Source organism: Mauremys mutica, chromosome 4, assembly GCF_020497125.1.
Source record: "Mauremys mutica isolate MM-2020 ecotype Southern chromosome 4, ASM2049712v1, whole genome shotgun sequence".
Taxonomy (NCBI): domain Eukaryota; kingdom Metazoa; phylum Chordata; order Testudines; family Geoemydidae; genus Mauremys; species Mauremys mutica.
The window spans coordinates 38471487-38499169 of record NC_059075.1 but is presented as its reverse complement, the minus strand read 5'-3'; the positions used below and the strand labels follow the sequence as shown (position 1 = coordinate 38499169).

At 41.0% G+C, this 27683-nt stretch overlaps 1 protein-coding gene across 3 annotated transcripts in view; it reads right to left on the bottom strand.

Annotated features, from left to right (window-relative positions):
- Window positions 1-27683, bottom strand: part of CEP128 (centrosomal protein 128) — a 437566-nt gene that overhangs the window by 57529 nt on the left and 352354 nt on the right. For 2 of the 3 annotated variants that reach the window (XM_045015395.1, XM_045015394.1), the window contains exon 20: window positions 18474-18497. The exons of the other annotated variant lie outside the window; for it this stretch is intronic. In XM_045015395.1, coding sequence (XP_044871330.1) covers window positions 18474-18497 — 24 coding nt within the window. The remainder of the gene's footprint in view (window positions 1-18473; window positions 18498-27683) is intronic. 3 annotated transcript variants of the gene reach the window in all.

Sequence of the window (27683 nt, the reverse complement as noted above, 5' to 3'; positions counted from 1 at the left end):
TTTTGCCTGAGTTTCAAAATCTAATTCGAAAGGCACCATGGGTACAGATACAAAAAAATTATACAAAAAAAAATGCCCTCAGAAAAGTGAGCCACTTCTTGAAGCTGGAAGAATTTGAGGACATACAATACAAAGAAAAGTGCTGAACTGTGAGACTGAAAACTTACCAGAACAAATTGTTTAGAAGAGATAATACCAAAGAGATGGAAAGGAAAATTAAGTGAATATTCATTCTAATCAGGTGTAAATTCTTACTGAATATTTCCCGGAGGTGCCCCCTCCCCTCCCAACATGCTATAAAAATTCCGGGGGGGTTGAAAATATTTTCTGGAGCTCCGCCTCAGACAGCTCTGGCTGAATTTAAGCCTTGATTCTAATTATCTTTGAACAGTGGGCTAATAAAAGTCAGTCTTACAAAATTCAAACCCAAAGTGAGAAATATTTTGGTTACAATTGAAACAACATTTATTTCTTTATCAGCAACAAAATGGGAGTGGTGAGTGAGTGGATTTTGAACCTGGCTGGTAAATTTTCATGATCGTTTTGCAAGGCTTATCTAAGCCTAGACAAAACTGTATAGTACCGTATATTTCTTATTTTCAGATGAATGTCTTGTAATCTAATTTATTAAGTCCTATTGAAATTTTTTTAAAGTCAAATTATTGATTTACCTTCAAAGTTCGTGTTAAGAACATGTTAAACAAATAAAGGAATTATTTCCTCCTATACCACATCTGGTTCTTTACTGCTCAAACACTTATAATTTGCAAAAATAAAATTAATCAACAGCACACTCAGTTGGATTCTTCTCTATACCTCCACTGTGAAAACAATGATATGGTAATCACATGCTAATTAAGTGCTTTCCACAGATTTTAATGTAGAACTGTTTTTATACCTGTAAAATACCTAAATCAAGTTTTTCAAATCGGGTCCCACTATACCTTTCTGTTTCAGGTTAAAATTGCCCAGAAGTATCTATCAATCTCTAAACATCTCCCTCATTAGACTGCCCACAATTGCTCCTTTCCCATAATGAAACTGTACTCGTTCATACTGCATGCTTCATTTACAGTGGCCTTATGTTCATCAAAGCCTTGATTTTCCACTCCATTAATTTACGATGAGTTGCATGGTTTGCTACTTCTTCCCAGAGTAGTTTGTGGTCCTGGTCTGTATGTGGGTTTGAAAGGTTGAGGGGTATCTGAAAGAGACAGCAGAGTCTCACCAGTCATATATCTGCCAGCTTTCATGAATGGAAAAGTTAACTATGTGTGAAACAAAACATCAGCCCCTACTGCTCAGCAGTCATCCTGGGGTATGTCTACACTGGCAAGTTTCTGTGCCACAAGTTATACCACTTTTATTAAAATGCTGTAATTAAACACAGCACTCTGTCTCTCACACCCACCCACCCCTCTATGTTCAACAGCACAAACATTCCACATTAATGATTTGCTTTGTGTCCTGGAGCAGATCAGCACAGCACCAAAGGGCTATCAGAAAGGGTTCTTTGAAAGGGGAGGGGCGCATGTCTCCAGGGCAGCCGAGTTCAAAACAATGAGCAGAGCGGTCACTTGAGGCATTATGGGACAGCTCCGGAGGCCAATTACAGCGCAAAAAGCAATCAAGTTGTGACGTTGCACTCTATATGATTTTATGAAAATATGCGAATGCGTGTAAATATAATGTTACTGGAATATGCTTCATGCAAAAGGTCTCTTGTAAGGTATCATTACAAAACTTATAATTGATTGAGTGTGATCATCCTATTTGTATAAATGTACCACTCTTGTATCTGAAACTAGAAATATGAACTATAACTCTGAGGGCCTATTGTAATTATGCAAAGTGCGGGCCATTAATGGTGGTTTGGAATCTTGATGATTCCCATTAACCAGGACAATTGACTGCAGATGGCTGTTTTACCTGTAAGCCTTCCTGTGTACCTGTGTGCTGGCAAGTGGGTAATGGAGTCTTACAGTGACATATCATCATGTCACCTGAACTGGAATCCATCTTTAACCTGGTGCTTTTCCATAGAGAGGGAGGGTGGCAGAGGGACAAAGGATTCCCACCTTATGCAAAAGAGATATTAGTGGGTGGAACAGAGGAAGGGGGGAGCCATCATGAGGAATCCCCTAGCTACCACCTGAGCTGGAACAAGAGCTGTACCAGGGGAAAGGATTGTGCCCAGGCCTGGAAGGCACCAGTCTGTGAAAGAGACTTATTGAAACATCTTTCAGGGTGAGATTTTATCTGTACTCAGTTGTATTACTGTATTAGGCTTAGATTTGTGTGTTTTATTTTATTTCACTTGGTAATTCACTTTGTTCTGTCTGTCACTACTTGGAACCACTTAAATCCTACTTTCTGTATTTAATAAAATCACTTTTTACTTATTAACCTAAAGTATGTATTAATACCTGTGGGGGGGAGGACAAACAGCTGTGCATATCTCTCTATCAGTGTTATAGAGAGCGAACGATTTATGCGTTTACCCTGTATAAGCTTTATACAGGGTAAAACTGATTTATTTTGGTTTAGACCCCATTGGGAGTTGGGCATCTGAGTGTTAAACACAAGAACACTTCTGTAAGCTGCTTTCAGTTAAGTCTGCAGCTTTGGGGCAAGTAATTCAGACCCTGGGTCTTTGTTGGAGCAGATGGAAGTGTCTGGCTCAGCAAGACAGGGTGCTGGAGTCCTGAGCTGACAGGGAAAGCAGGGGCAGAAGTAGTCTTGGCACAGCACTTGGCAATTCCCAAGGGGTTTTCTGTGATCCAATCCATCACACAAGTGTCTACAATGGCAATAGAGTGCCGGAACCTCTGTGCAAATAGCCTTACGACTCTTGTCATGGTGGATTTTTTCAGAGCTACAACTGAGGAGTTTCTGCACACAAAGTGGCTTGGCAGTGCGTACAATTTTTTTTTTTTTAATAGTGGAGGTATCCTATCTCCTAGAACTGGAAGGGACCTTGAAAGGTCATTGAGTGCAGCCCCATGCCTTCACTAGCAGGACCAAGTACTGATTTTTGCCCCAGATCCCTAAGTGGCCCCCTCAAAGATTGAACTCACAACCCTGGGTTCAGCAGGCCAATGCTCAAACCACTGAGCTATCCCTCCCCCCTCAAACATCTGCAGTTTGAGTGCAAAAAGCTCCTTTACTGCACAGAAACTTGCCAGTGTAGACAAGCCCTTAGAGGAACAATACCTTTCAGGAACATTCCATCACAGGAAAAGGACTATAAAGCTACTGACTTTGAACAAAAACACCTAACAAAATTAAACATCTTTTGTTTTCTTGGTTCACAAGCCAAATCAAACTTTAAAATCTTTAGTTTACTGTATACGTTAACTTCTCTATCTTCCTGAAGTACTAGACTTCCAAACAGCAGGGCAGCTTTCATTTGAGATTTAACTTTCATGTGGGGCTGAATTAAAGCTCTCTGGGGGCCCGAGGCACAGCTCACATGGGGCCCCCTTAACACCAGGCCTATACCATTAGCCTGCACCTCTTTGGAGTGGCAGCAAGTTTTAGAAAGGGTAGTTCCCGTGTCTTGGATCTCATGTTTCAGACTGTCCGCAGACTCAGGCAGGCACCAGTTATACTCTTTTCATGTTTTTAAGCTTTACTTTGCATCCACAATGGTTTCATACCTTTTTAAAAAATGAAAGCTCAGATTCTCATTTTATTATGTGATGCCAGGATTTGAAACCCTAAGCATCTGCCTATAGTACCTATGTCTTAATCCAGCCCTAATGCTGAGAAAAGCCCTCAAGACAGCATTCAATTTATATATGTTAATTTAAAAAGAAGTTCAAACTTTACAGAGTAATTTATGATCTGAGCTGGATAGGATAACTTGTACAATTCCACATGTATCTCATTTTGAGGCACAGAAGACACCTCTGTCCCACAAGACCCTATGAGGACATTCTGGGGGTGGTGGAATGGAAAAGGCAAAATAAACAAACGAAAGACAGGGAGGAGAACTGCAATAAAGAGGGAGGCAGCACAAAGAACAGGTCAAAGAGAGGGAGGGAAAGAAGAAAAGAAGGCTGAGCTTTTAGCTGACCCATAGAAGTGGTGCAACAATGGTTTAATAACATGTATAGTAACCTCCATAATATGGATCAAGTGCTGCATTTATATCATTAATGACTAAACTCTTCTCTATTAAAAGAGTTTAGAGTTTAGCCACACAGAACAAAATGCTAAAAAGAATGGTGGAAACACCTGACACAGAGGGCAATTAAGTACTGCTAATTATTTCCCAGAAACCAGCTATGTGCCATAATGCATACAAGTAATCCTGAAGACAGCAATCATGTCTGTCTGCTCATTATTTAGTAGGGAACAGAGGGTACTGATACAGCGCACTGATGGTACTGATAAGTGGAAAAAAATCCAATTGTACTGATAGAAGCAGCATCCATGTTAATTTACTTAAAAGCACACTGTTCCATTCAGTGAATGATATTAATCATTTCTGTTCTTAAAATAAAAGATTATTTACTTTTTAAGAGGCATTGTGTTCAGACAGAGAATGATAAAACGAATTACTCATTTTCCATGACTTTATATAAACACTTTGATGTTTAAAGTGCATGTGAACAGTTAATCCTCCTATACTGATGTATCCTCGGTGATAGGCAGCTGTGTGCTATCCCCAGGGACAGATCTAAATCAAAATCAGACACTCTATTTTATTTTTAGTTTCAAAGCCACAGTGATAAACACAAAAATAAATCAAATCAGGTTTGTATATATTCCACCTAAAGTTTGGTTTAATAGCTAATACACTGAATACACACACACAATAAAACTTTACTGACTGTCATGTACAGTGCTGCTTTCTTTCCTGAGATAGGTAAATCAAGTGACCAATCAGTAGAGTTAGAGTTTTTTTTTAAATGAGAGATGACTTAAGTACAGTTAGTTAATCCCTGAACACTATCCATAAAAAAGATTAAATGTATCCATAATTTTAAGTGACACCATGTATTTCAGCAGGCAGTTACTTACAACTCATCTAGAAGACATAATGTTAAAGGTGACCCACAAGAGTTTTTTTTTAAATGAACTAAATGTAAAGTTGCATGCTGAATACCTGAATAGCAAAACACACCTAACACATTGATTTTGAAGGTATCTTTTATTTTTTTCCATTTAAAGACCCCTAAAATTGTGGAGTGCCAGATCCAACATGTAAGCTAGCACTAGCATGATGATGTCTCAGATCAACTATGGAACTTGTCTGGATCATAGACCCAGTATAAAATATGCCAGGTAAGTGGTGTTTTATTATATGATGTGGTTTTGTAGCTTTCCCATTGCTTCAGATCACAAAGAGTCTAAATTAACTATGGGGATAGGAAAGGCGGGATTTTGCAAAAATACACCACACAATGTAAAAAAAATTACACTTAAGGTACCTGACTGCTTATAGGCTAGCTCATGCACCAGACAAGTTCCATGGTAGCTGAGACATGCTATGACCCAGTGACCCATGAGTTTAGGAGGAGCCCACAATGAAAATAAAATGTAGTTCACTACACTTTAATTGCCCCTCTTGCTCATCTTAATTGTGGATTTCAGCACGGAATACTACAATTGATTTTGAAAAGTGCAGATTACCTTTAAAATGAGTGAAAGAAAGAACAAGAAAGTGAAGATAAACAACTCTTCATAGAAACTTGTGAAGTTACACAATGTATGAGTTCAACTTGCATTTGTCACAATAGATTGTTTTCATTGAGGCTTAAATGACTTGGAATTTTTGTTACGCAAAAACTGTATTCATGCACATTAAAAACAATGGATCTTTGTTAACATGGGGATCTGAATGAGAAATAACTGGACATGCCAAAAAAATGAACTTTCAATCTAGACACCAGATGTTTAGCATGGGGTGGACCACATTGTAATTAAGATATTGCCTCATGGACACTTCCCCTCCTATTTACAATTGCATGGACCACCTTCCCTCACATTCATGATCACATAACATCTCTGTGGTAATGACAGGAATTGTTTACATGGAAAAAGTAATATTAGGAATGTATTTCAGGCATTTTGAGCTGTTTTAATGCAAACTAGCATTTGGACTTGAGGAGGCGGCAGCACTATATTGGCCAACCAGTTCTCTATAATTCACTAGCTAGTGCTTTGTGGACCCACTAGTGGTCCATGGACCACACATTTGAGAAACTCAGTTTAACATAATTTACTAAGATCTGTTCCAATACCCACTGCAGCCAATGGAAATACTTTTGGAAATAATTATTTGAAAGCAAGGAAGAGTAATTCAGGAGAGCAGCATGTGTGGAAAGAGCCTGACTCACTACACATACTACAGGTTTAACAAGGATTTCCAATCATGAGGGACAATCAATTTTTCTGGGTTGTTATAGGCTGAAATCTTTCACTTATGATTTACATTAATATTTTGTACTCTAAAATAATTTAATGGTGGCTCTCAAAGAGCATTACAAGCATTAATTAACTGGCTCTCACAGAGAGGGAGGAAAGCATCATTACCCACAATTTAAGGATAATGGAAACTGAAACACAGAGCAGCTATATGATTAACCCAAGGTTACATGGCAAATCAGGGGCAGAGCTAGGAGGAGAACTCAGAAGTCCTGACTCAAAGTCTCTCCCATCTTAACCACTGGGTAGCTTGAAAAGTGTCTGCAGTTTCACCATTTAATGCAGTTGGTATTTGTGTACTTCTTAGGGTTATGGATTTGATTGTAAAGAGTTAATCTTTATATATGGGATACTACAGTGAAAATTATCAGCACATTAGAAACTTTCTTTATTGTTAGATTACATTAAAACTGTGGTTTTTTAAACTTTGACAAATCCTCTTTATGGGGTGGTTACTTAAAATAAAATGCTTTAACAAACATATGAATGGCCTATTTACAAAGCTTATTGGCCTATTTGTATGGAAATATGAAGAAAAACATTTCACATACTGAGCAAGTAATATTCCTCAAGAAAATTCTATGGACTCAATACAGAGCATCCCCTTTAAGCAGTTCTATAGTATGTGCCATGCCCAATAAACTGCCTCACTGAGGACCACTGTATATCAGCACTTGTACTTGGTCTCTGAGAAATGAAAGATGATATCTAGAAAAAATTATAGCCCTTGACATTGGAGAGTTGCAGATTTCTACTCTCCCTGGAAGGAAACCAAGAACATTTCTATATATTAATATCTTGCAGCAGGGTTCAATCCCTTTCACTCTGTAGAGCAAGCTCACATTATCTTCACAAAATCAAAGGACAGATTCTAACCTGGAGAATGCACTATGTACTGATAGCATTCTGAGCAAGACTATAAAGCACATTATCAAGCCATGCAGTTAGGCAAGCAGGATGACTACTTATCAGCAACCAAATATGAAGCTGTCATTCTGACCTCCAAACAGAAACTTATTTAATAAAGCTTAACCCTTCTTCGGGCAGATCTACCTTCATTAGTAATCTCTTTTCCATAAGAAGTTGAACAAGAGGTTCAAAGGGTGCAGGTGACAAAAGCCCACAGGCATGTATAAAAAATGTTGTCCTTAACGGAGGACTAGGGTGTGTGTGTGTGTGTGTGTGTGTGTGTGTGTGTGTGTGTGTGTGTGTGTGTGTGTGTGTGTGAGAGCAATAAGAGGAAAACAGTGGAGTAATCTACTCAACATCTTAGATGTCTATAAACAAATGCAAGGTGTATTGGGAATAAACAGTAAAACTGGAAGTATTAATACATAAAGTAAATTATGACTTAATTGGCATCACAGGGACAAATCTTATGACTAGAATATTAGTATAGAGGGTTATAGATTCTTCAGGAAGAACAGGCAGGATAAAAAGAAAGGAGGTGTTGCATTATGCATCATGAATTATATACACTTGTTCTGAGGTGCTGGAGAAAGTGAGAGGCAGAGCAGCTGAAAGTCTCTGGTGAAGGAAAAACTGGGGTAACATCATGGTAGGGGTTCACTATAGATCACCAAATCAGGGGTAGGAGGTGGACGAGGCACTTCTATATTAAATAAGATAAGATAACTATCCAAAACATAAGACCTGGTAGTAATGGGGGATTTTATCCAGACATCTGTTGGAAATGTAATATAGCAAAACGCACAATGTCCAAATAAGTTCTTGGAATGTATTGGTGACATCTTGTTTCAGAAAATGGGGAAAGTAACCAGGGAGGCTGCCATTTTAGACTTCATTCTGACTAAAAGGGAAGAACTGGTTGTGAATCTGTAGGATGAAGAAAATTTGGGTGAAAATGATCATAAAATAGTAAATGTAATGGTTCTAAGAAAAGGAAGGAGTGAGCAGAGCAGAAAAAGGACAACGGACTTCAAAAAAAGCAGAATTCAACAAACTCAAAGAACTGGCAAGTTAGATGCTCTGGAAAGAAAATCTAAGGAAAAAAGGAGTTTAGGAGAACTGGCAGTTGCTCAGACAGAGAATATTAAAGGCACAAAAGCAACTAGTTCTGATGTTAAGGAAAGATAGGAAGAGTAGTAAGAGGCCAATATGGCTCTTTCAGGAGCTCTTTACTGACCTGAAAATCAAAAAGGAATCCTACAAAAAGTGGAGACATGGAGAAACAGCTAAGGAGGAGTACAAAAGAATAGCACAAGCATATAGGGTCAAAATCGGAAAGGTTAAGGCATAAAATGACATACACCTAGCAAAAGAAATAAAAGGCAATAAGAAGTAGTACTATAAATACATGAGGAACAAGAGAAAGATGAAGGAAATTAGGTCCACTGCTTAGCAGGGAACGAGAGCTAATAATGGAGAACATCAGGAAGGCTGAGATGTTTAACATCTATTTTATTTCACTCTTCATTAAAAAGGTTAACTGTGACCAGTTACCTAACACACTTAATATTTACATCTAGGGTCAAGGAACACAACCCAGAACAGGGACAGAAAAGATTAAAGAATATTTATATAAATTGGATGTCTTTAAGTCAACAGGACCTGAGGAAATTCATCCTCGGGTATTTAAGGAACTAGCTGAAACAATCTCTGAATGGTTAGCAATGAATGTCAAGAACTCATGAAGGATGGGGGTAGTCCCAGAGGACTAGAGAAAAAAAGGTTACTAACCTTTCATAATTGTGTTTTTCGAGATTTTTACACATGTACATTCCACTCTTGGTGTGTGTATGCACCATTTACAGTTGCCAGAAATTTTCCCCTCAGTGGTATCCATTGGGGGCTTGAGTGTCCTCTGCTGCAGCGTGCTGCTGGCATTGGTATAAAGGGCCCAGCTGACCCCGAAGCCCTTCAGTTCCTTCTTTCCAGAAACGCCAATGTAAAGGAGTACAAGGGTAGCTCGTGGAATGGACATGTGCAACACATATTGAAGAACAACAGTTAAGAAAGATTAGTCACCGTTTTTCTTCTCTGAATGATTTCACATGTGCATTCCACTCTTGGTGACTCCCAAGCAGTAGTATAGGCAGAGGGATCAGAGTTCATGTACAAACAGACTGTAGAACAGTTTGACCAAATTTGGCATCATTTCTAGAATACAACCCAAGGGTCTTTGAGGCACTTCGGCGGCGGGTCCCGGAGCGGAAGGACCCCCTGCCTCCGAATTACTGCCGAAGCGGGGGCCCCCCGCCGCCGAAGACCCCAGGCCCCGGAATCCTCTGGGCGGCCCTGGGTCACACTGGGGCTATTAATATAATGTGGGTGTGATCCTGCTTGATTTTCAGTAGCACTCAGTGTCTGAGTGGGATTGGTGGAAATTGTAGCAAAGCTTTTCTGTACAGGGTAGCAGGAAAGCATTGGTGATTGAGCCCAGACTGTGGCCTTGCAGAGAGCAGAACTGGTGACATATTCTGTTGAACATGTTTGAAAATAGGTCTATTTGGGGAATTCCCCCTCTATCCCCCACTGGAAAATGTATCTAGCTACATCTGGGCGAAGAGACCACTTATGGCGACTCGAAAATGACCTGCTCAGGCAGTCTGCTAGCTTGTTCTGCACCCCTGAAAGGTAAGGGGCCTTGATGTTGATTGAATGGGCTAGCAAAAGTCCCATAGGTGAATCACTTCCTGACAAAGGAGGGATGAGCGAGCTCCTCCCTGCCTGTTGAGGTAAAACATAGCTGCAGTGTTGTTTGTAAGAACAAACAGGTTTCTCCCTCTGACATGAGGTAGAAAAGACAGACAGGCAAGATGAATCACCCTTAGTTCTTGGACACTGATATGAAAAGAGCTCCCTCAAGGACCAAAGACCCTGAATTCAGAGGGGCCCCAAGTGAGCCCCCACCCTACAGCAATGCGTCTGAGACCAGAGTCATTTATGGTTGAGGGCGGATGAAGGGAACACCCACACAATCATTGAGAGGATCTAACCACCAATTAATTGAAACCAGAACTTAAGAAGGTACCGTGAGCGCAGTGTTCAGATGAAGACGGCTTGCTAGTACATTGAGGCCAGCCATGTCTGGGGGATCTGAGGTGCAGTCTCACATGTTGTATTACATATAAGCATAAAACAATGTGTCCTAGGAACCTCATACAGTTTTGGGCTGTTGTGATTGGATGAAACTTGAGAACGATTGGAGCCTTGACTCTGGGAGAAACACTCTGAGCTGGGTAGAGTCCAACACTGCCACTATAAACTCTATCCTCTGTCACGGGCAAAGGGTAGACTTGTTTGCATTGATCAATAGGCCTAGGACCTTGAATGTTGACTAAAACGAGTACAACATTGGATATAACTTGGACCAGCCCATGATTAGCTAGCTGTCCAGGTAAGGGTAGACCTGCACTCCTCGTCTCCTCAGGAATGCTGCTACACAGCCATGCATTGTGTGAACACCAGAGATGCTGCAGAGAGGCCAAAAGCACCGTGATCTGGTAATGCAAATACTTCACTACAAACCTGAGGAACTTTCTGTGTCCTTCATATATTGACACATGAAAGTAAGCATCCCTAAAATCGAGGCTGGCATACCTCGGATCCAGAGAGGGAATGATGGATGCCAGGGTGACCATGTAAAACTTTATCTTTTTGAGATCATTGTTGAGCTGACACAGGTCTAGGATAGGTCTGAGACCTCCCTTTGCTTCTGGGATTAGGAAGTACTGGGAGTAGAAACCCTTCCCTCTTAAATTCTGTGGAACCACCTCTATGGCTCCCACCTGAAGGAGAGATTGAATGTCTGAAACCAGAAGTTCTTCACGCAAAAGGGCCCTGAAGAGGGAAATGGAGGGAGGGTGGGAATAAAGTGTAGAAATAAACCAGATAATGTATCCCACTTCTACAATGCTCAGCTCCCAAAGGTCTGTGGTGATACAGGACCAAGCACTGAGGAAATGGGAAAGTGGTTTACAAATAAAGGAAAATGGGGTTTGGCATCTTGGGTACTGGTATCACATCCTCAAGAGTCCCATCAAAATGCCTGCTTAGAACCCCCTAGATGTCTAGGTGGAACAGGCATTGATACAGAGGTAGAAGGAGGATGAAGCCTATGCCTATCACCTCTACTCAGTTTCCTCTGCAGGTCCTGTTGGACAACTGGAGCAGAATACTGGAGGGACTGCGGAGGCCTGAAGTGGTTCCTGGAAGGGGCTGGGGTATACAACCCAAGGGACTTTATTGTTTCCCTTGAGTTCTTTAACCCACAGAGCTTAGGGTCAGTCTGCTCCAAAAAGGAGGAGGATCCCTCAAAGGGAAGATCCTGCACAGTATGTTGGACCTCCTGTGAGAGCCAGAGAACTGCAACCAGAAGCTCCTAGGCATGGCCACAGACCTGGCAGCCAAGTCAGCCATATCTAGAGCAGCTTACATCGAGGCCCTCGCCACCAAGTTTCTCTCACCCACTAGTGAGGAGAACTCCTGCCTACCATCTGCTGGCAGCATTTCTTTAAATTTTAGCATAGAGTCCCATATGTTAAAGTCATAACTGCCCAAAAGTGCATGTTGGTTTGCAACCCTGAGTTGCAACCCCCCTGGTAGAATAAATTTTCCTATCAAACTGTTTTAGCTTTTTTGAGTCTTGATTTTGGGGTTGTGCCTTGATGTCCCTCCCTTTTCCCCTCATTAGCACCCAAAACTGCCAGGAACCCTAGGGGGCAGGATGGGAGTAAAAGAACTAATAACCTTGGGCAGGTGCACAAGACTAGCATTTGTCCCTTTTGAAGTGGGTGTAAGGGATGCAAAAGTCTGCCACAACACTTTAACTAGGTCCACAGAGGCAGAGTCACTCTGGAAGGACTGGCAGGGGCTAAAATATTGACCAGGCAGTGAGGATTCTTTTACCTCTTCCATTCGTAGTCCCCAAACTTAAGGAAACCATCTTTAACTATTCTTGGTGTGCTTTATAGTCATCTGGGGGAGGTGACATGACCCCTTCTGAGACTACCTCATCAAGAGAAGAGGAAGAGGAGGCCAGCACTGGCTGCAGATGCTCTTCCTTCATTTCTTGATCTGTCAGGTCCTGCTGAGCCAGCTCTTGATATCCGATATGAGGTTTGGTACCGGAATCAGGAACAGAAGCTGTCAGGTGAGTAAGAGCCGCACGCCTTTCCGAGGCAATCAAATAGAAGAGCCTGGAATTGGATCTGGAAACAGGGGGATAGAGGGATTTCCAAAAGGCTACGGGACAGGTGCCAGTGACCTCCTGGTCAACCACTCTATGGCATTCCTGTGACAGAATCTGTGGAAGGATGGAAACATCTGGAGGAGGGGTAGCAAGAGCAACTCTGAGTACGGGAAATGTAGGACCCAACTTCCTGTTCAGAAGAAGATGACTCTCCTTCTGTTCACCATGGAGGCGCAATTCCAGATGATGCCTATGTGGAGAGGCTTGCAGAGAAGTAAGCATTGTGGGGTTTCCCTTTGACAGTACCAAAGAGTGAGCTATCAGGGGTACATGAGACTGGGATGGTACTGAGAGCTGTAGTGATCTTGTTGGTTCTCCCATGCCCTCCAGCACCGAGAGTATCAACACTAGGTAAGGATGTCCCTAGCAGCTGCAAATGCCTATGGCATGGTTGGTACTGAGATCGTGTTGGTACGGTGCAGTGCCACAGATGTGGAAGGTGCTCCTCCTGGCTACTCAGTCAACGGTACTTTCCTACATGTTGGGGTCAATGGTGCTTTCTTCTGCGGTACCAAAGCAGGGGTGTGCTTAGACTTAGACCACACACTACTCTTAACCCCATAACTAGCAGTCTTTGGTGCTGGGATCTCCCCCTTTCTGGACTCTGCTTCTTATGCCTCTTCTTAGGCACTGGGGATGGTGTATGGTGACATAACTTATGCATTGTAGGAGGCACACTCCTTACTGAGACTGAGAGACCCAGTGCTGAGTCTGATCAACTTGACTCGGATAGAGGGATGCTCTATGAATAGAAACTTTAGCCTGGCTTCACAATCTTTCCTCATGTGGGGCTTAAAGTCCCTGAAAATTTGACAGTGCTCTCTGATCTGAGCTTCCCCAAGGCATTTAAAGCAACTTGAGCACAGATAGCTCACAGCCATAGCCTTATTGCAGGAAATGTAGGGCTTGAAGCCCGATTACTGAGGCATTCCTTGGCAGTGGGAATCAAATGAAACCATCAGATGAAGTAAAAACCTAGCTAACTAAACACTAATAAACTTACTAACACTAAACTATTCAAAATAAAATATGAGCAGATACAGTCCACTGAGAGTACTTGCAGAAGCAAGGAGAGCAGTTCCAGTGACCATCACAGGCAGTAAAAAGGAACTGAGGGGACTAAGTTTGGCTGGGCCCTTTATACCGATTCCAGTGGCAGCAGAGGGCACTCGAGCCACCCCGATGAGTACCACTAAGGGAAAAAATTCTGGTGACTGTTCATGGGGGTATCTACACCAAGAGCAGAATGCACATGTGCAATTACTCGAAGGAGGGCAACCACAGTACCTACCTTTTAAAAGGGTCACAAAGAGGACCCATGGGATTATAGACCAGTTAGTCTAACTTCAATACTTGGAAAGATACTGGATTAAATTATTAAACTATCAGTCTATAACCATCTAGAAGATAAGACGATAAGTAACAGCCAACATGGATTTGTCAAGAACAACTCATACTAAACCAACCTAATTTTCTTCTTTAATAGGGTATTGGACTAGTGGATGGGGGAAGCTGTAGAGGTGATAGATCTTGATTTTAGTAAGGTTTTTGACAAAATGCTTATGAGAACATCGATTGGGAAACTAGGGAAATGTGGTCTAGATGAAATTACTATATGATGGATACATAATTGGTTGAAAAATGAGCTTAACTTGAAGCAAGGGGAGGTTTAGGGTAGGTATTACAAAAAACTTTCTAACTGTAAGGATAGTTAAGCACTGGAATGGGCTTCCAAGAGAGGCTGTGGAATCCCTGTCATTGGTGGATCTTAAAAACAGGTTACACTAGGTATACTTGGTCTTGCCTCAGTACTGGGGACTGGACTAGATGACCTCTTGATGTCCCTTCCAGCTTTATATTTATATGATTCAATATAATGTCTTCTATTCCCCCGGTTTCAAACATTTTTTATTACATGTACAGTAAAACACTACTTTTCTCAGATTATGCTGAGCCATATATTTGTCCTTCAAGGTCTCAACACAAGATATTAATTTTCCCAATTAAAAATATTAGCTGATTATCTCACATTATTTTAAAATACAAAAATGGATCTATATTTTAAGAACAGAAAACTAGCAATACGCTCCTCTAGAATAAGGAGTACAAATTTGTATATCATTTTATGATGATGTGCAATGTTTAAGGGAAGTAGAGTTGGGGGGAAAAGTTTGAATAGAAAAAATTTATTTTGCAGAGTCTATGTATGTAAACTAGATACTACAGATGAATACTGTTTAAGGTATCCTTATAAATCTGTTATGGTAAGCTTTTCAATCCTATTTTTTTTAAATCCAGCAAAGGAGAAAGGATCAGGAAATAAGAGATAGCTGGGACAGAGGGTCATCGGAAGGTGCTGGAGACAAAAGTGTGTCACTGAGCAATAAAAGGAGGAGAAGCAGCAAAACAGGGGTGGGTGAAAACTATTGAGAGGGTTAGTTTTGTAGTGAACTGAAGGACAAGGGAAGAGATATAGAAGAGGCTAGAGAACCAGAAGGGCATTTTGGCAAGAGCAGTAGCCTATATGAGAGGAACAGACAGGAGTAAGGAATATAAATAAATAGCTTGAGAGGAAGATAAGGACCTGGAGGAAAGAGGCATGTGGGAGCCCAAACTGCAGGAAAACGTAACTGGGAATGCTTCTGGCAGTGGTAGCTCCAGCAGCTGCCCACCAAAGGTCTGGGGAGAAAGGAAGGAAGCAGGGAATCTTGGGCAAGGGTTGTACCCCTGGCTAGAGGAAGTGACATGCTAGCTAGTTGATGAAAGGAAAGGGTGAGGCACGCAGGGTGGTGGAGCCTTGAGTTCCCCTCCCTGATCATTTTTGTAACATCAAAAGACTGCCTGGTTCCAGAAGCACTACAAACCCTTTGATGTGACAGCAGTTCTGGCATAACACTACAGTAGCACACCAAAAAGGGACGGGGCTATTAACTCTCAGATTAAAGAATTCCTAAATGCTCAGTGACATGTAGAACAACAGCCAAGAAACAGGCATGAGAGTGAATTTCCTAGTACTATATGACACCCCAAGATCTGAAAATATTGCGGGGTCCTCTTAATTTCAGTGGTTGGAGATGGTCACAAGATCCTTCTCTGATGCATTATGATCCTTGTCTCCCTTTCAGTGTTACTGCTGGAAGAGGAGATTGAGCAGAGAATTGACTCCACTCTAGTCCTCCTAATGCAGTAGAAGAGTAGAACATCTTGAATTTCTAAGGTCTGGTCCACACTAAGAAGCGGGGTCGAACTAGGGTACGCAAATTCAGCTACGTGAATAGCGTAGCTGAATTTGAAGTACCCTAGTTCGAACTACTCACCTGTCCAGACGCCGCGGAATCGAAGTCCGCGGCTCCAAGGTCGACTCCGCCACCGCCTTTTGCAGTGGTGGAGTACCAGAGTTCGAACTATCGCTTCCGGAGTTCGAACTATCGCGTCCAGATTAGACGCAATAGTTCGAACTCCGAGAAGTCGAACTCACCGCGTCGACCCGGCTCGTAAGTGTAGACTAGCCCTAAGTCTGTTCAAGGCATCAAGGAGAAATTTGCCTTACTGATGATTAAAGCCTTAACTTTCATGCATGCGCAGTATCATTTAAAACAAAACACAAAAAACATTAATACTTAAAAAGGAAGTCCGTATATAAAACCATTTCATAACATTCAGGATCAGTCAATGATACTGGTATAAATCTATAGAGTTACTCTAGATTTACACCACTGTAAAGGAGAGAAGAAACAGTTCTTAGGAGTCTGAACCAAGCTAACAAGAGTCAAGGATTCAGAGTAACTTTTTCCTCAACTCCCATGTTTTCTGTTGATGAGCATTAGAACAGCAGGCTATAATAGACATCAAAGGAGATGTAACACATTGGTCCAATGGGGTAAACTAAGGAAGAGTTAATCTCAAATAGAATTTTCTGGTCTTTCATTTAAGTCAGACTGATTGTGTTAAGGTAACATAGGGCCAAATCCTATAACTTTTTAATGATAGTTTTGCTTAAAGAACTAAATCGTTTGACCTACACTATTTTGTATGCAACAGTACATTTTAGCATGCAGATACTTTATGAATGAACAAAATATAATGGCTGATGCTAGGAAATTTATTATTTGACAAATTTACTGCTTGGTTTTTAAATCACATTTGAAAGATTTTTTTTTTAAATTAGGGATAGTGAATAATCAAGAGATTTGTTTCAAATGGTACCCAGCATAGAAGTAAAGACCTCTAGCAGGCAGGCAGGCAAGGATGTGTTTATCTGGTTATTTTCCTTAGAAGGAGGAAAAAGTGCCATGACAAACATATGTGTGACTATTGATTAACATGATTGTCCTGCATAGCAGAGAAAAAGGTATTTTTCCACATACCTTGTTGATTGTAAGAATATATTAAACTGTTACCATGGGTTTACCTGGAATAAACTGACACATTACTCAATTTGTTATTGGATCTTTTTGATTAGAGAGCATTGCTATAAAATATTTGTGCAGATGTAATTTTTGGAGAATTTAGCTGCAAAGTTCTACCAACTCTCTACTGCAGTGGTTCTCAACCAATTAAACATTGTGGGCCACATATGTGTTACCTGGGCTGCAGGTTGAGAACCACAGCACTCTCCCAACCCCCTCCAACCTGCTATGCCCAGCGCCCCCAGTCCAGAGACCCCTCCACAGAGTGGGGTCAGGAGCAGAGCCCTGGTGGCGGGGTTGGGCAGCAGGGACCCTTTACCCTGTTGTGCGGGGCCAGGCATCAGCCCTGACCCGACCCCGCTGCCAACCCTGACCCCAAACCTTGCTGTGCGGGGCTGTGCGGCAGCCCTGACACTGGATGCTGGGTGTGCAGGGCAGGGTGGCTGCCCGGACCCTGCACCCCGCCACATAGCAGCCCCTGGCAGTCCTGGACCCCACCACCCTTTAGCACACAGCTGGGCTGCATCTGTGTGCTAAGTGGGCCACACGCAGCCCACGAACCACTGTTCTATAGAGGTTTTTTTTTTAAGACTTATAACTTGGACAAATTTGGGCAGATTTTCATGGGGGTTTTCATGGGGTGTCCCGTGGTTGGGATCTGGAGGGATAGAGGGTGCAGGTGTCTGGGGGTTGCCCCATGGCTGGGCTCTAGGGGAAGGGGGCATGGATATCTGGTCCCCCCGGTTAGGCTCGAGGGTGTGGGGAGGGGACAGAAAAACAGGAACTAGGTTGTCGCAGGGGTTTCTTTAACTCTCTACTCGGGGGAATTTTTTGTGTGTCTGTATTGTTAGACATAGCTGCTGACAGGTACAGTATTTTGAAATAAGTTACCAAAATGATTGAAACTGGCATGATTATATAATGTTATTTTGACAAACAAAATATGAAGAATTTTGCAGAATTTTAAAATATTGCCTGCAGAATTTTAATTTTTTTTGGCACAGAATTCCCCCAGAAGCATTAATTGAAATTTACTTGCTCACTTAATCCGTCCAAGTGCAGAATTGCTGGTAAAGAGATACTAATGTATACTTTACATTAAACTTAAGCAAATTAAACAAATTCAATAAATGGCACTGTTTGTCTAATTAGTATTTATAGAGCTCTGACCTTTAAAATATGCTAGGCTTTACCAACATATTTCCATTAAATGACCTCATGCCAACACACTGCTAGTTGATAATTTCACCTATTCTTTGGTTCATTTTTGTCAATTGGCAAAAAAAAAATTCTTGGAAGTTGGGTTAGTGTTTGGAAAATTGCTTTCACACATCCTGGACCTTTTCCCTTTCGAGACTATATGAAAATCTGTTTAAGAACTAGAACTGGTTTGAAAAGGAACAAGAGAAACTTACTGTTTCTAAGGCCATGATACGCTCCTGCAAATAAAGCAGAATACATAATTAGAAAGTAAAGAGAACAAATGAAAAACAAGTTGAACATGATGAAAGGGCTTCATTTTGTCTTTGCTGGTATTTGCACATACAACATTTTGTACAAAAACTCATTACATAGGAATACAAGAATTGCCATACTTGATCAGCCCCGGGGCCCATTTAGTTCAGGATCCCGTCTTTAGCAGTTGCTTCAGTGGAAGGTGAAAGAAACCCTGAAGAAAACGGTTATGAAAGAACTTGCCAAAAAGGAAGGTTTCTTCTTATTCCCCCATTAGACTCTGGCTTCTGCCCTGAAGCAGGAGATACGATATCACTTACAATTTTTTGAAGTATTTATTATCATGACTTTGAATATTTTTTTAACCATGTAAATGTCCAATTCTTGCATCCGACGAAGTGGGTATTCACCCACGAAAGCTCATGCTCCAATACGTCTGTTAGTCTGTAAGGTTCCACGGGATTCTTTGCTGCTTTTACAATCCTTTTTTGAATCCTGATAAATTTTTGGCCTCTATGTCAATGAATTCCATTGTCTAACTGCATATTACATGAAGTATTTCCTTTTTGCCATCTTTTAATTTAATTGGATGCCTTCTTGTTCTTGTCCTTGCATCATATGAAATTGTAAAAAGAAGTTCCTATCTACATTATCTGTACCATTCATTATTTTTTATATATATATTTATTGTGCCCTTTCTTATTCCTCTCTTCTCTACGATAAATTGTTTCAATCATTCCAAACTCTTTATGTGAGAGTTTCTCCATGAACCAACTCATTTTCATAGCCTCTATGCAGCCCACTGCATTTCTGTTACATCCTTCTTGGGACGGAGTTACCAGAACACAAAATTCCAAGTGAGGGTGTATCACTGATTTCATATGGTGTTGTTATATTTTCAGTACCCTCTACCCTATTTCTTATGCATCCTGACATTTTGTCCGCTTTTTTGACCACTGCATGTTGAGCAAAGGTCTTCCCTGAGTTGTCTTCACTACTGTGATCTGATTGTTTTTCAGTGTTTATATCGTATTAGCATCTATGTTAGGTAGTGATTTATAAAGCTAAAAGGCAAATTACATTGACGCTACCTCCTCTTGATAGACTGACTAGTATAATTTTGTTAGAAATAAAAATAAAAACCTAAAAAACCAAACAAAAGGAAAACCCAAATATAGACATAATAAAAACAGACTAACTAAGCAACTGAAGAGTGTATAAACTCAAGGGGCCTACAGTTAAAATCAACCAGAAAATCTGTAGGCATTCCTATATGAACCATTCGAAAGTGGTCTGCTGTCTCCTCCCCTTTCCTCTATGTACCATTGGGACTTATTTTATAAACTTTCTTAACCTCATGTCACTATTAGATAGAAGGCTGTGGAGGAAGAAAACAAATTTGAGTCTACACTAAAAGGGTCTGCGGGTATAGCTACAGCAGTAATTCTACACAGGCAAACCTTCTAATGGAGACAGTTTATACTGGTTGTATAGCTTATACCAATTCCCTGAACTAAGTAAGCTATATCAGCAAAAGGACTTTTTTGCTGGTATAAAAATGTCATAAATGATTACACCACTGTTCAATGTTGTTATACTGGCAAAAGTTTCTAGTAAAGACCTAGGCCAAGAAGCTCCTTCTTCCCCCTCAACAGCTGGGGGGCGTGGAACACATCCAGATGTGCACAGCCTATGGCCATCCCTCCCACGCAACTCACACCAACAGGGTTTTTAAAAATTTACTGGAGCTGCTGGTAGCTGTTAAAACTTGTAGAACATGAGATTACAATTTTAAAGGTAGAAGCTGTTCACAGAATATCTACTACCCCAGGAGAGAGTGTGGAACCTGCCAAACCCAACAAAGGAGGAACTGGAAGCAGATATGGCATTTAGCCATCTCTAATTTTCTTGAACCCTGATCATCATAGGTCTTCTGCAGAAATTCCAGGTTACAGAATAAAAGGTTTTTTAAATTGTTTTTACCACCAACCCCCCTAACCGCCACCAAAATAAAGTGAAATAGGAAATCAGTCTATCTTGGCTTTGACAGTGCTGTCTTGGTAGATGGACTTTTATTTCATAGTTATAATGAAGAAGATTAAATGTTGTTAAGTGTCATGAAATTAATAGTTAATTTATTAGTTATGTCACATTCCAGTGTTTATTATATTGAAATAAATGGTAGCTTTTCCATCATTAAGGCAGCATCCGGCTTCTATTAGCAAAGTCTTGGTGAGCAGATTTGTACCAGGTGCTAAATAGCTTTGCTAAAAGTTAGTTATTTGAGTATCCCCTTTTCTGAAGAAAATTTTTCCTGACTTTCCATATAAAAATCACTCTAATTTGGTTGGAACTGTCCACCACGCTAGTAGCAAGGCAAGTTCTTGAGATAAACACTAAATCTTCTCTTCTTGAGTTTTGATCAGCGTGATTCTCTGAGATGCTGGAGGTGTTAAGGAACACTTTCTGTAATCCATACCCTTCCGGAATGCTGAAGACCAATGGAGTCATCTTGGTCCCACTGTGGGGAGGAAATTACCAATGCCTTCTTAAAGAAGCATGCATACAACTGCTGATCCCCTGATCATCTGACATCTGATCAAAGCCATCACTTGAAGTGGACAATCTGGCCAAATATCACTGTTTCCCAGATTTTCTAATTATGATCAATATTGAAAAAGTTATACTGAGACTTGTCTTACCACATCTAGCTGCCCCAAATCAGCTATAAAATATTCAGGGCTTTGTCTTACTTTTGTCCATCTGGGGATTGGTTTGGATATGGAAAGCCTCATGTGCTGCCTATATTTATTATTTGTATTCTCACAGCATCTAGAAGCCTGAGCCATGGACCAGGACCTCACTGAGCTAGGCACTGTACAAACACTGAAAAGAAAGACAGTCCCTAGCCCAAGGAGCTTACAATCTAAGTATAAGACAAGAGACAACAGATGGACACAGGTAGCTGTAGGAGTACAAGGAAACAATCAGACAGTATTGGTCAGGGTGATAGGCAGTGGTCCCAGCACACCAGCAGCCTAACTACTGTAAATTTTTTTGTAAGCACCATACATTCATAAACATTAAGGCCAGAAGGGACCATCATGAGCATCTAGTCTGACCTCCTGCACATTGCAGGCCACAGAAACTCACACACACACTCCTGTAATAGATCGCTAACCTTTGGCTGAGTTACTGAAAGGAGAGTTTTAAGGAGGATAATGAGTTAGTTTTGTGGATGTTTACAAGCATGAAGGACTGCATAGGAAAAAGCATGAAGGCGTTTGTTTGAAAATTTAACAAGTGGGAAATACAGGCTGGCATCACTGGCTGATTGGAAGCAGGAGTTGACTTTTTAATACTGAATGAAAGATAATAGGTGGAGATGGGTCATGATGGGTCTTGCAAAGTGAAGACAAGTAGCTTATGTTTGATGTGACAGAGAAGAGGGAGCCATCAGAGAGATGAAAGAGTGTGCTAATGATGTCAAAGCAACACACTAGGAAAATGATCTTTGCAGCAGCATTGTGAATGGATATCAGAGGGGCAAGAGTGGATTTGTCAAGGCCAGAGAAAAGGATGCTGGAGTAACTGAGATGTGAGATGATGAGAGCATGGAACTTTAGCTATGTGGATGGATGGGAAAGGCTGTATCTTAAAGAGGTTAGGCAAAAAGAAATCTTCAAGATTTAGACATACACCTCTACCCTGATATAATGCAGTCCTCGAGAGCCAAAAAATCTTACTGCGTTATAGGTGAAACCACGTTATATTGAACTTGCTTTGATCTGCCAGAGCGTGCAGCCCCAGCCCCCTGGAGTGCTGCTTTACTGCGTTATATCTGAATTCGTGTTATATCAGGTCGCGTTATATCGGGGTAGAGATGTAATTGGATGTGAGGACCGAGAGAGAAAATATACTGTACTTAGTCAACGTTGTTTGGGGAGATTTTTGTGATTATTTTTTTGCCCAACCCTGTGCCCATTAATATCAATGGGAGGGTTTGTTGTTGTTTTTTGCCATCGATTGAAGTGGGATCAGGATAGGGTGACCAGATGTCCCGATTTTATAGGGACAATCCTGATATTCAGGGCTTTGTCTTATATAGATGCCTATTAGCCTCCACTCCCTGTAGCTATCTGGTCACTCTAGATCAGGAACAGGTACTATATGTTTATGTTGCCCTCTTTTGATTTGCTACAGCTTTGGAAGAATGCAAGTGTATTTTTATAAGTAACAGGTAGTAGATACTTCCCCTATCTCAGTTGGTAGAGGCTTGTTTTTGAGTCAAAGTACTGCGATTTCTACTCCTGGCTCTGCACATGCGTTTTATTATGGACTGGAGCTCATTTCCATAGTTAAGGTTGCAAACATAGTCCTCCTGCAAAACTTTAAGCTTTCAAATGTTTAGGGCTAAGTCTCATTGAAAATAGAAAGTGTTCTGAAAATGTTTAAGAAATTGAGTACCTTTGAGAATAAAAGATTTAAAATTGGTTCCTTTTGGAAATGTTGGCAAAGTGTCTAGCATTTCACTGTATCCCTTAACCTACCCAACTAAATTGCATTACACCACACCACTATCCTGGTTCGGGCAAAATGTAGTTTCCCAGGACAGGAACGGTAAAAGAGGTTTATGTTATTTGCAAGTTAGACATCGTTCTCTGTCAAATGAAGATGCTGGTAAAAAAAACAACACACACAGAGAAAAAATATTTTCTCATTGGCCTCTGAACCAGCCAGGACTGGCTTTCAAAAGGAGAAAAGAAATCTCAACATTTGTTAAGAATTATTCTTCCTCCTGCATTTCCATCTAAAGTGCCCCCTTTTCCTACAAATAATGTGCATGGGTCCATCTGTCAGAGGAGTAACTGAAAAACTGGCAGTTTAAGTGACTTGACAAAAATTATATAGGACATATGTGGCCACCGCTAAGAACAGAAACCTGATCATTGAGGTAGTAGACCCATATCTTAGCAATTAGACCACATTGCCTCTGATACATTAAGAAAAAAACCCTAGCTGTTATATAATGCTTTTTATTTGTAGATCTCAAAGCTCCTTATGAAGGTCAGTGTCATTGTCCCATTTTACAGATGAGAAAGCTGAGGCCCCGGGAGGGGAAGTGACTTGCCCAAAGACACCCGTTGCCAGTAGCAGAGTGAGGAATGAAACCCAGGCTTCCTGAGTTTAAGTCCAGTGCCTTCTTGATTAAGCACACTGCCTCCAAAGTTCACTCAAATCTTTATGCTTAGTTAGGGTAACTATAAAATGCCGGAAATACTCACCTTTGTAAAGTGCTTTGAGATCTATAGAGAAAAAGGTGTTAGGTACGCACAAAGCTTTATCACCAATACATTATTACCATATTTTTCAGATGGATAAGTAAGACAAAGTGAGGTTCAGTGGCTGGTAAAATCACTCTGACCTAGTAGTCTGGGCACTAGCTGTGAAACCAAAAGACACAGCTTCTAGTCTAGTGTTTGACATCATTTGCTGTATTTTTTTTAAGCACATCTTACCACATTCAGAGTAAGACAGTAGGCCTGCTGCACGTGCATGCATGGCTAATTTCGCTATTTCAGGAATGTACATCTTTTCAGGTGCGCATTGTATGAGGCAGATTCGCACAAGAGCCATTCTAATTTTGATCAACAAAAACACTTAAGGACTTTACCTGAAAATCTTGTCTAGTGATAAATAAGTAAAATTAAATTTTCCCATTTACGAGTAACCTTAAGAAAGTAATGTTTAGATAATGAAAAAACAAAACATAAAATATAAAATAAATCAACAGTCCATTGATCCATGTTTGTTGTGCTGTGATGGAATGTGCATTTCTTTATTACTAAATAATATGTTCTCATTATGTGGACTGTGCAACATTTATGATTACCGTAACTATTTATTTGCTGCTTCAAGTGCTCGGATTTTATAAGTGATGTGATAGATAACTACACTGTTCTCATTTAGCAACCTTAACTGGTTTTGACAGAGGTTTGAGTTTTTTGGAATTATAATTTTATAAGGTGCCTAGAGGGTTTTTCTGTCTGTATTATTGGGTGTCTCGTGTACTACCATTTATCTGGGAAAAATCCACACAGCTTCACTTTATCATCCTATACAGATCAAGCCAGAACACTTTATAAAACAAGACACCCTAAAAATTAGAACCCCAGGACACCATAAACATCTACTAGAGATGATGATCTTGGAAAAGAAAAACATTTGTGACCCACCTTTGACATTTAACTTTCTAAATTTGTTGTGGGATGTTCTACTATCTACTATTAGTACACTGATAACATATGCAATGGAATATTTGTTTCCTCATGATTTCCTTTCTGGGACTGACCTCTCCTCTAGTCCAAGACAAACGAGCTGTGCTTATCATCTAGCAAATACTGGAGCAGTTCAGACTCATCCATGAGGGCTCTGGGGCTTGGCTATGCCCTCTTCTGCCCCGTGCGATGTTTCCAAAGTTGTAAGGAAACAATTCTTATTAGTAGATTAAACATAATTTATAAATTAAGTGCTAACTGTGCTATCTTTATACACAGAGACTAAAGAAGCCCCCCCCCACACACACACACACAATTTGTTTCAGGTGGAGAAGGAATGGGGAGAGGTCAGTCCAGAAAGGAAGTAATCAAGTAACAAATTTTCAATTTTGGTTCTGTTTTTGTCTTCTAATCTCAAACAACTGGGAGGTAGGAAGCAGCATGGAAAAATTAGTTCTGAGGAGAAATAAGTAAGGCAGAGGAAAATGTAGCTCCATCCCTAAAATTGGTAGAATTAATCTATTCTGGGACTACTGTTGGAGCACATTCCTTCTGAAGGATGTTTTTCCCAGAGGAATGAAATTCAAGATGTAATGCTTTGTAAAAGGGTTGATAGATGAACAGGTGGCCGGATGGTCAGGGATGCCCTCTCTGTCCAGGAGGCTGTCATGTGCCACACGGGGTGGGCTCCTGTCCTTTCTGGAATCTGATTATCTGCAGCTGAATATGCTCAAGTGATGCTGCACTTGATCCTAACCATGTGGTATTTGGATGGTTTCAGGCCCACGAAGTTAAAATTGAAAGAAACAAAGTTTTGGGGTAAAGGAAGAAAGAATTTCTCCTCCTCTGAGGTACAAAAGGAAGAGTTAACCTTGGCTATGAATGATTCAGATGTATCTTGTCCTTCTGGAAAATTTGCTATGTAAGAGCTAAGTATTATTAAGAACAGAAATTTCAAAGACTCTCTTTGCCAATGTGATTGTGAACAGGAAGCATATTTTTATGGAAAGGAGATACAGGGAGCTGGATATTCTTGGTTTAACAAGATAGATCATGAATAAGGATATGATACTGTCACAGATTCCGTGACTTTAATGGACCTCCATGACACCTGTGGCATCAGCATGCCACAGTGGTGGGGCTGGAGCAGCTGTCAGCCCCCAGGACTGGAGCAGCGGCCTGGGGCTGGATCAATCCCTGGAGCGGGAACAGCAGCCAAGGCTGGGACAGTAGCTGGGGCACAGCAGCAGCTGAGGCAGGAGCAGCGGCTGGCAGTCAGCCCCTGGTGAGGCTCCACTGTTAGTCTCCCCATCCCCCCCAAGTATTTTTAGTAAAAGTCACAGACAGGTCGCAGGCTTCTGTGAATTTCTGTTTATTGTCCGTGGCCTGTCTGTGACTTTTACTAAAAATACCAGTGACAAAATCTTAAACTTACTCATGAAGGCTTGTAGTGCTGTAGGTAGATTCCAAGTAGAGAACACTGATTTGGATAGAGATGCTGCTTTAAGGAACATCTCAGCCACCTACTGGAGGTTTGGATGAGTCAACATTTATGACATTTTTTAACACTGAGGTGTGAGATGAGTACTTGCCAAGAGACTGTCACCCACTTAAGTACATGGGAACGGAATCTGAAGCTTTTTCCTTTGGGATAGATTGGACTAGGAGCCTTGGAGGATTTACCCTTGTAGTATCCCGGAAGGTAAAGATGGTCTACCCTGTTAAGCCATAAGTGCTGAAGAAATCTGGTCCACTGAGAGGTGTCTCAGCTGATGTGGAGACTGTATGCTGGCAGAGGGAGGGTCTATGGGTTGAGAATGTCATGTTCCATGATCAGGTAAGGGGTGTGACACAGTCAGAACGTGCTTGGCTGAGTGGCCCCTGTTGGGAAAGAGAGCTCCAGAAATTTTGGCTCCAAGGAGAAAGAAAAGAATATGTATGAGCACACGGACGGGGTGGAAAGAGATTTAAAAGAAAATAAAGAAAGCAGGCACAGTGAACTGCCATTTTGTTTACACTTCCAGAGACAAAGAATCTAGTGAAAGTGTGGAAAGGGCATGGCCAGACCCCAGAAGGTATGTCTACATTGTAATTAAAATCCCAAGGCTGGCCTGTGTCAGCAGACTTGAGCTTGCAGGACCCAGGCTCTGGGGCTGTTTAATTGCAGTGCAAATGTCTGGACTTGGGCTGGAGCCCCAGCCCAAGCATCTACACAGCAGTTAAATAGCTCCTTAGCTCACGCACCACAAGACCGAGTCAGCTGGCATGAGCCAGCTGCACGTTTTTAACTGCAGTGTAGACATACCCAGAGACATATAGACAAGACTGAAGGGCCTCCAGTATTTGCAGGAACAGAGATGCTGTTCATTTGTCTTCAACAAAGGTAAGAGATCAGGATCCAGGAACAGATCTTGCTGTATGTGTTGATATCAAAGCGATTTCTTTTTACATTAGGATGCCAGTGAGCAGAAAGGACACATCACGAATTTTTAATTATTGTATCAGGAAACCTAATAAGAATGGTTATTTGTATTGACTGAGCAGCTGAACCAATTAGTAAATCAGTTTGTAAGACTGATGTTATCGAACAATACTAAGATGAATGTATTTAATCTTTCTGTGGGATCAGAGCACTATATGCCTTTATTATCATTGAAAACATCTGAAATACACCCACTACATGATGTTGGGGTTGAAATGAAGTTAACTTGCATCAGCATTGTACAGTAGTTGCACCCTTCATTACAGTACTAACATATATTTTTGTCGGCAGATTGCCTTAAACCACAATCATAGTTCCTTTGGACATCTTCAAGGGACAGAAAGAAAAATAGACAACATATTCCAGTAAAAACAGCTTTATCAAATGAAAGTGAAAAATCCAAGAACATC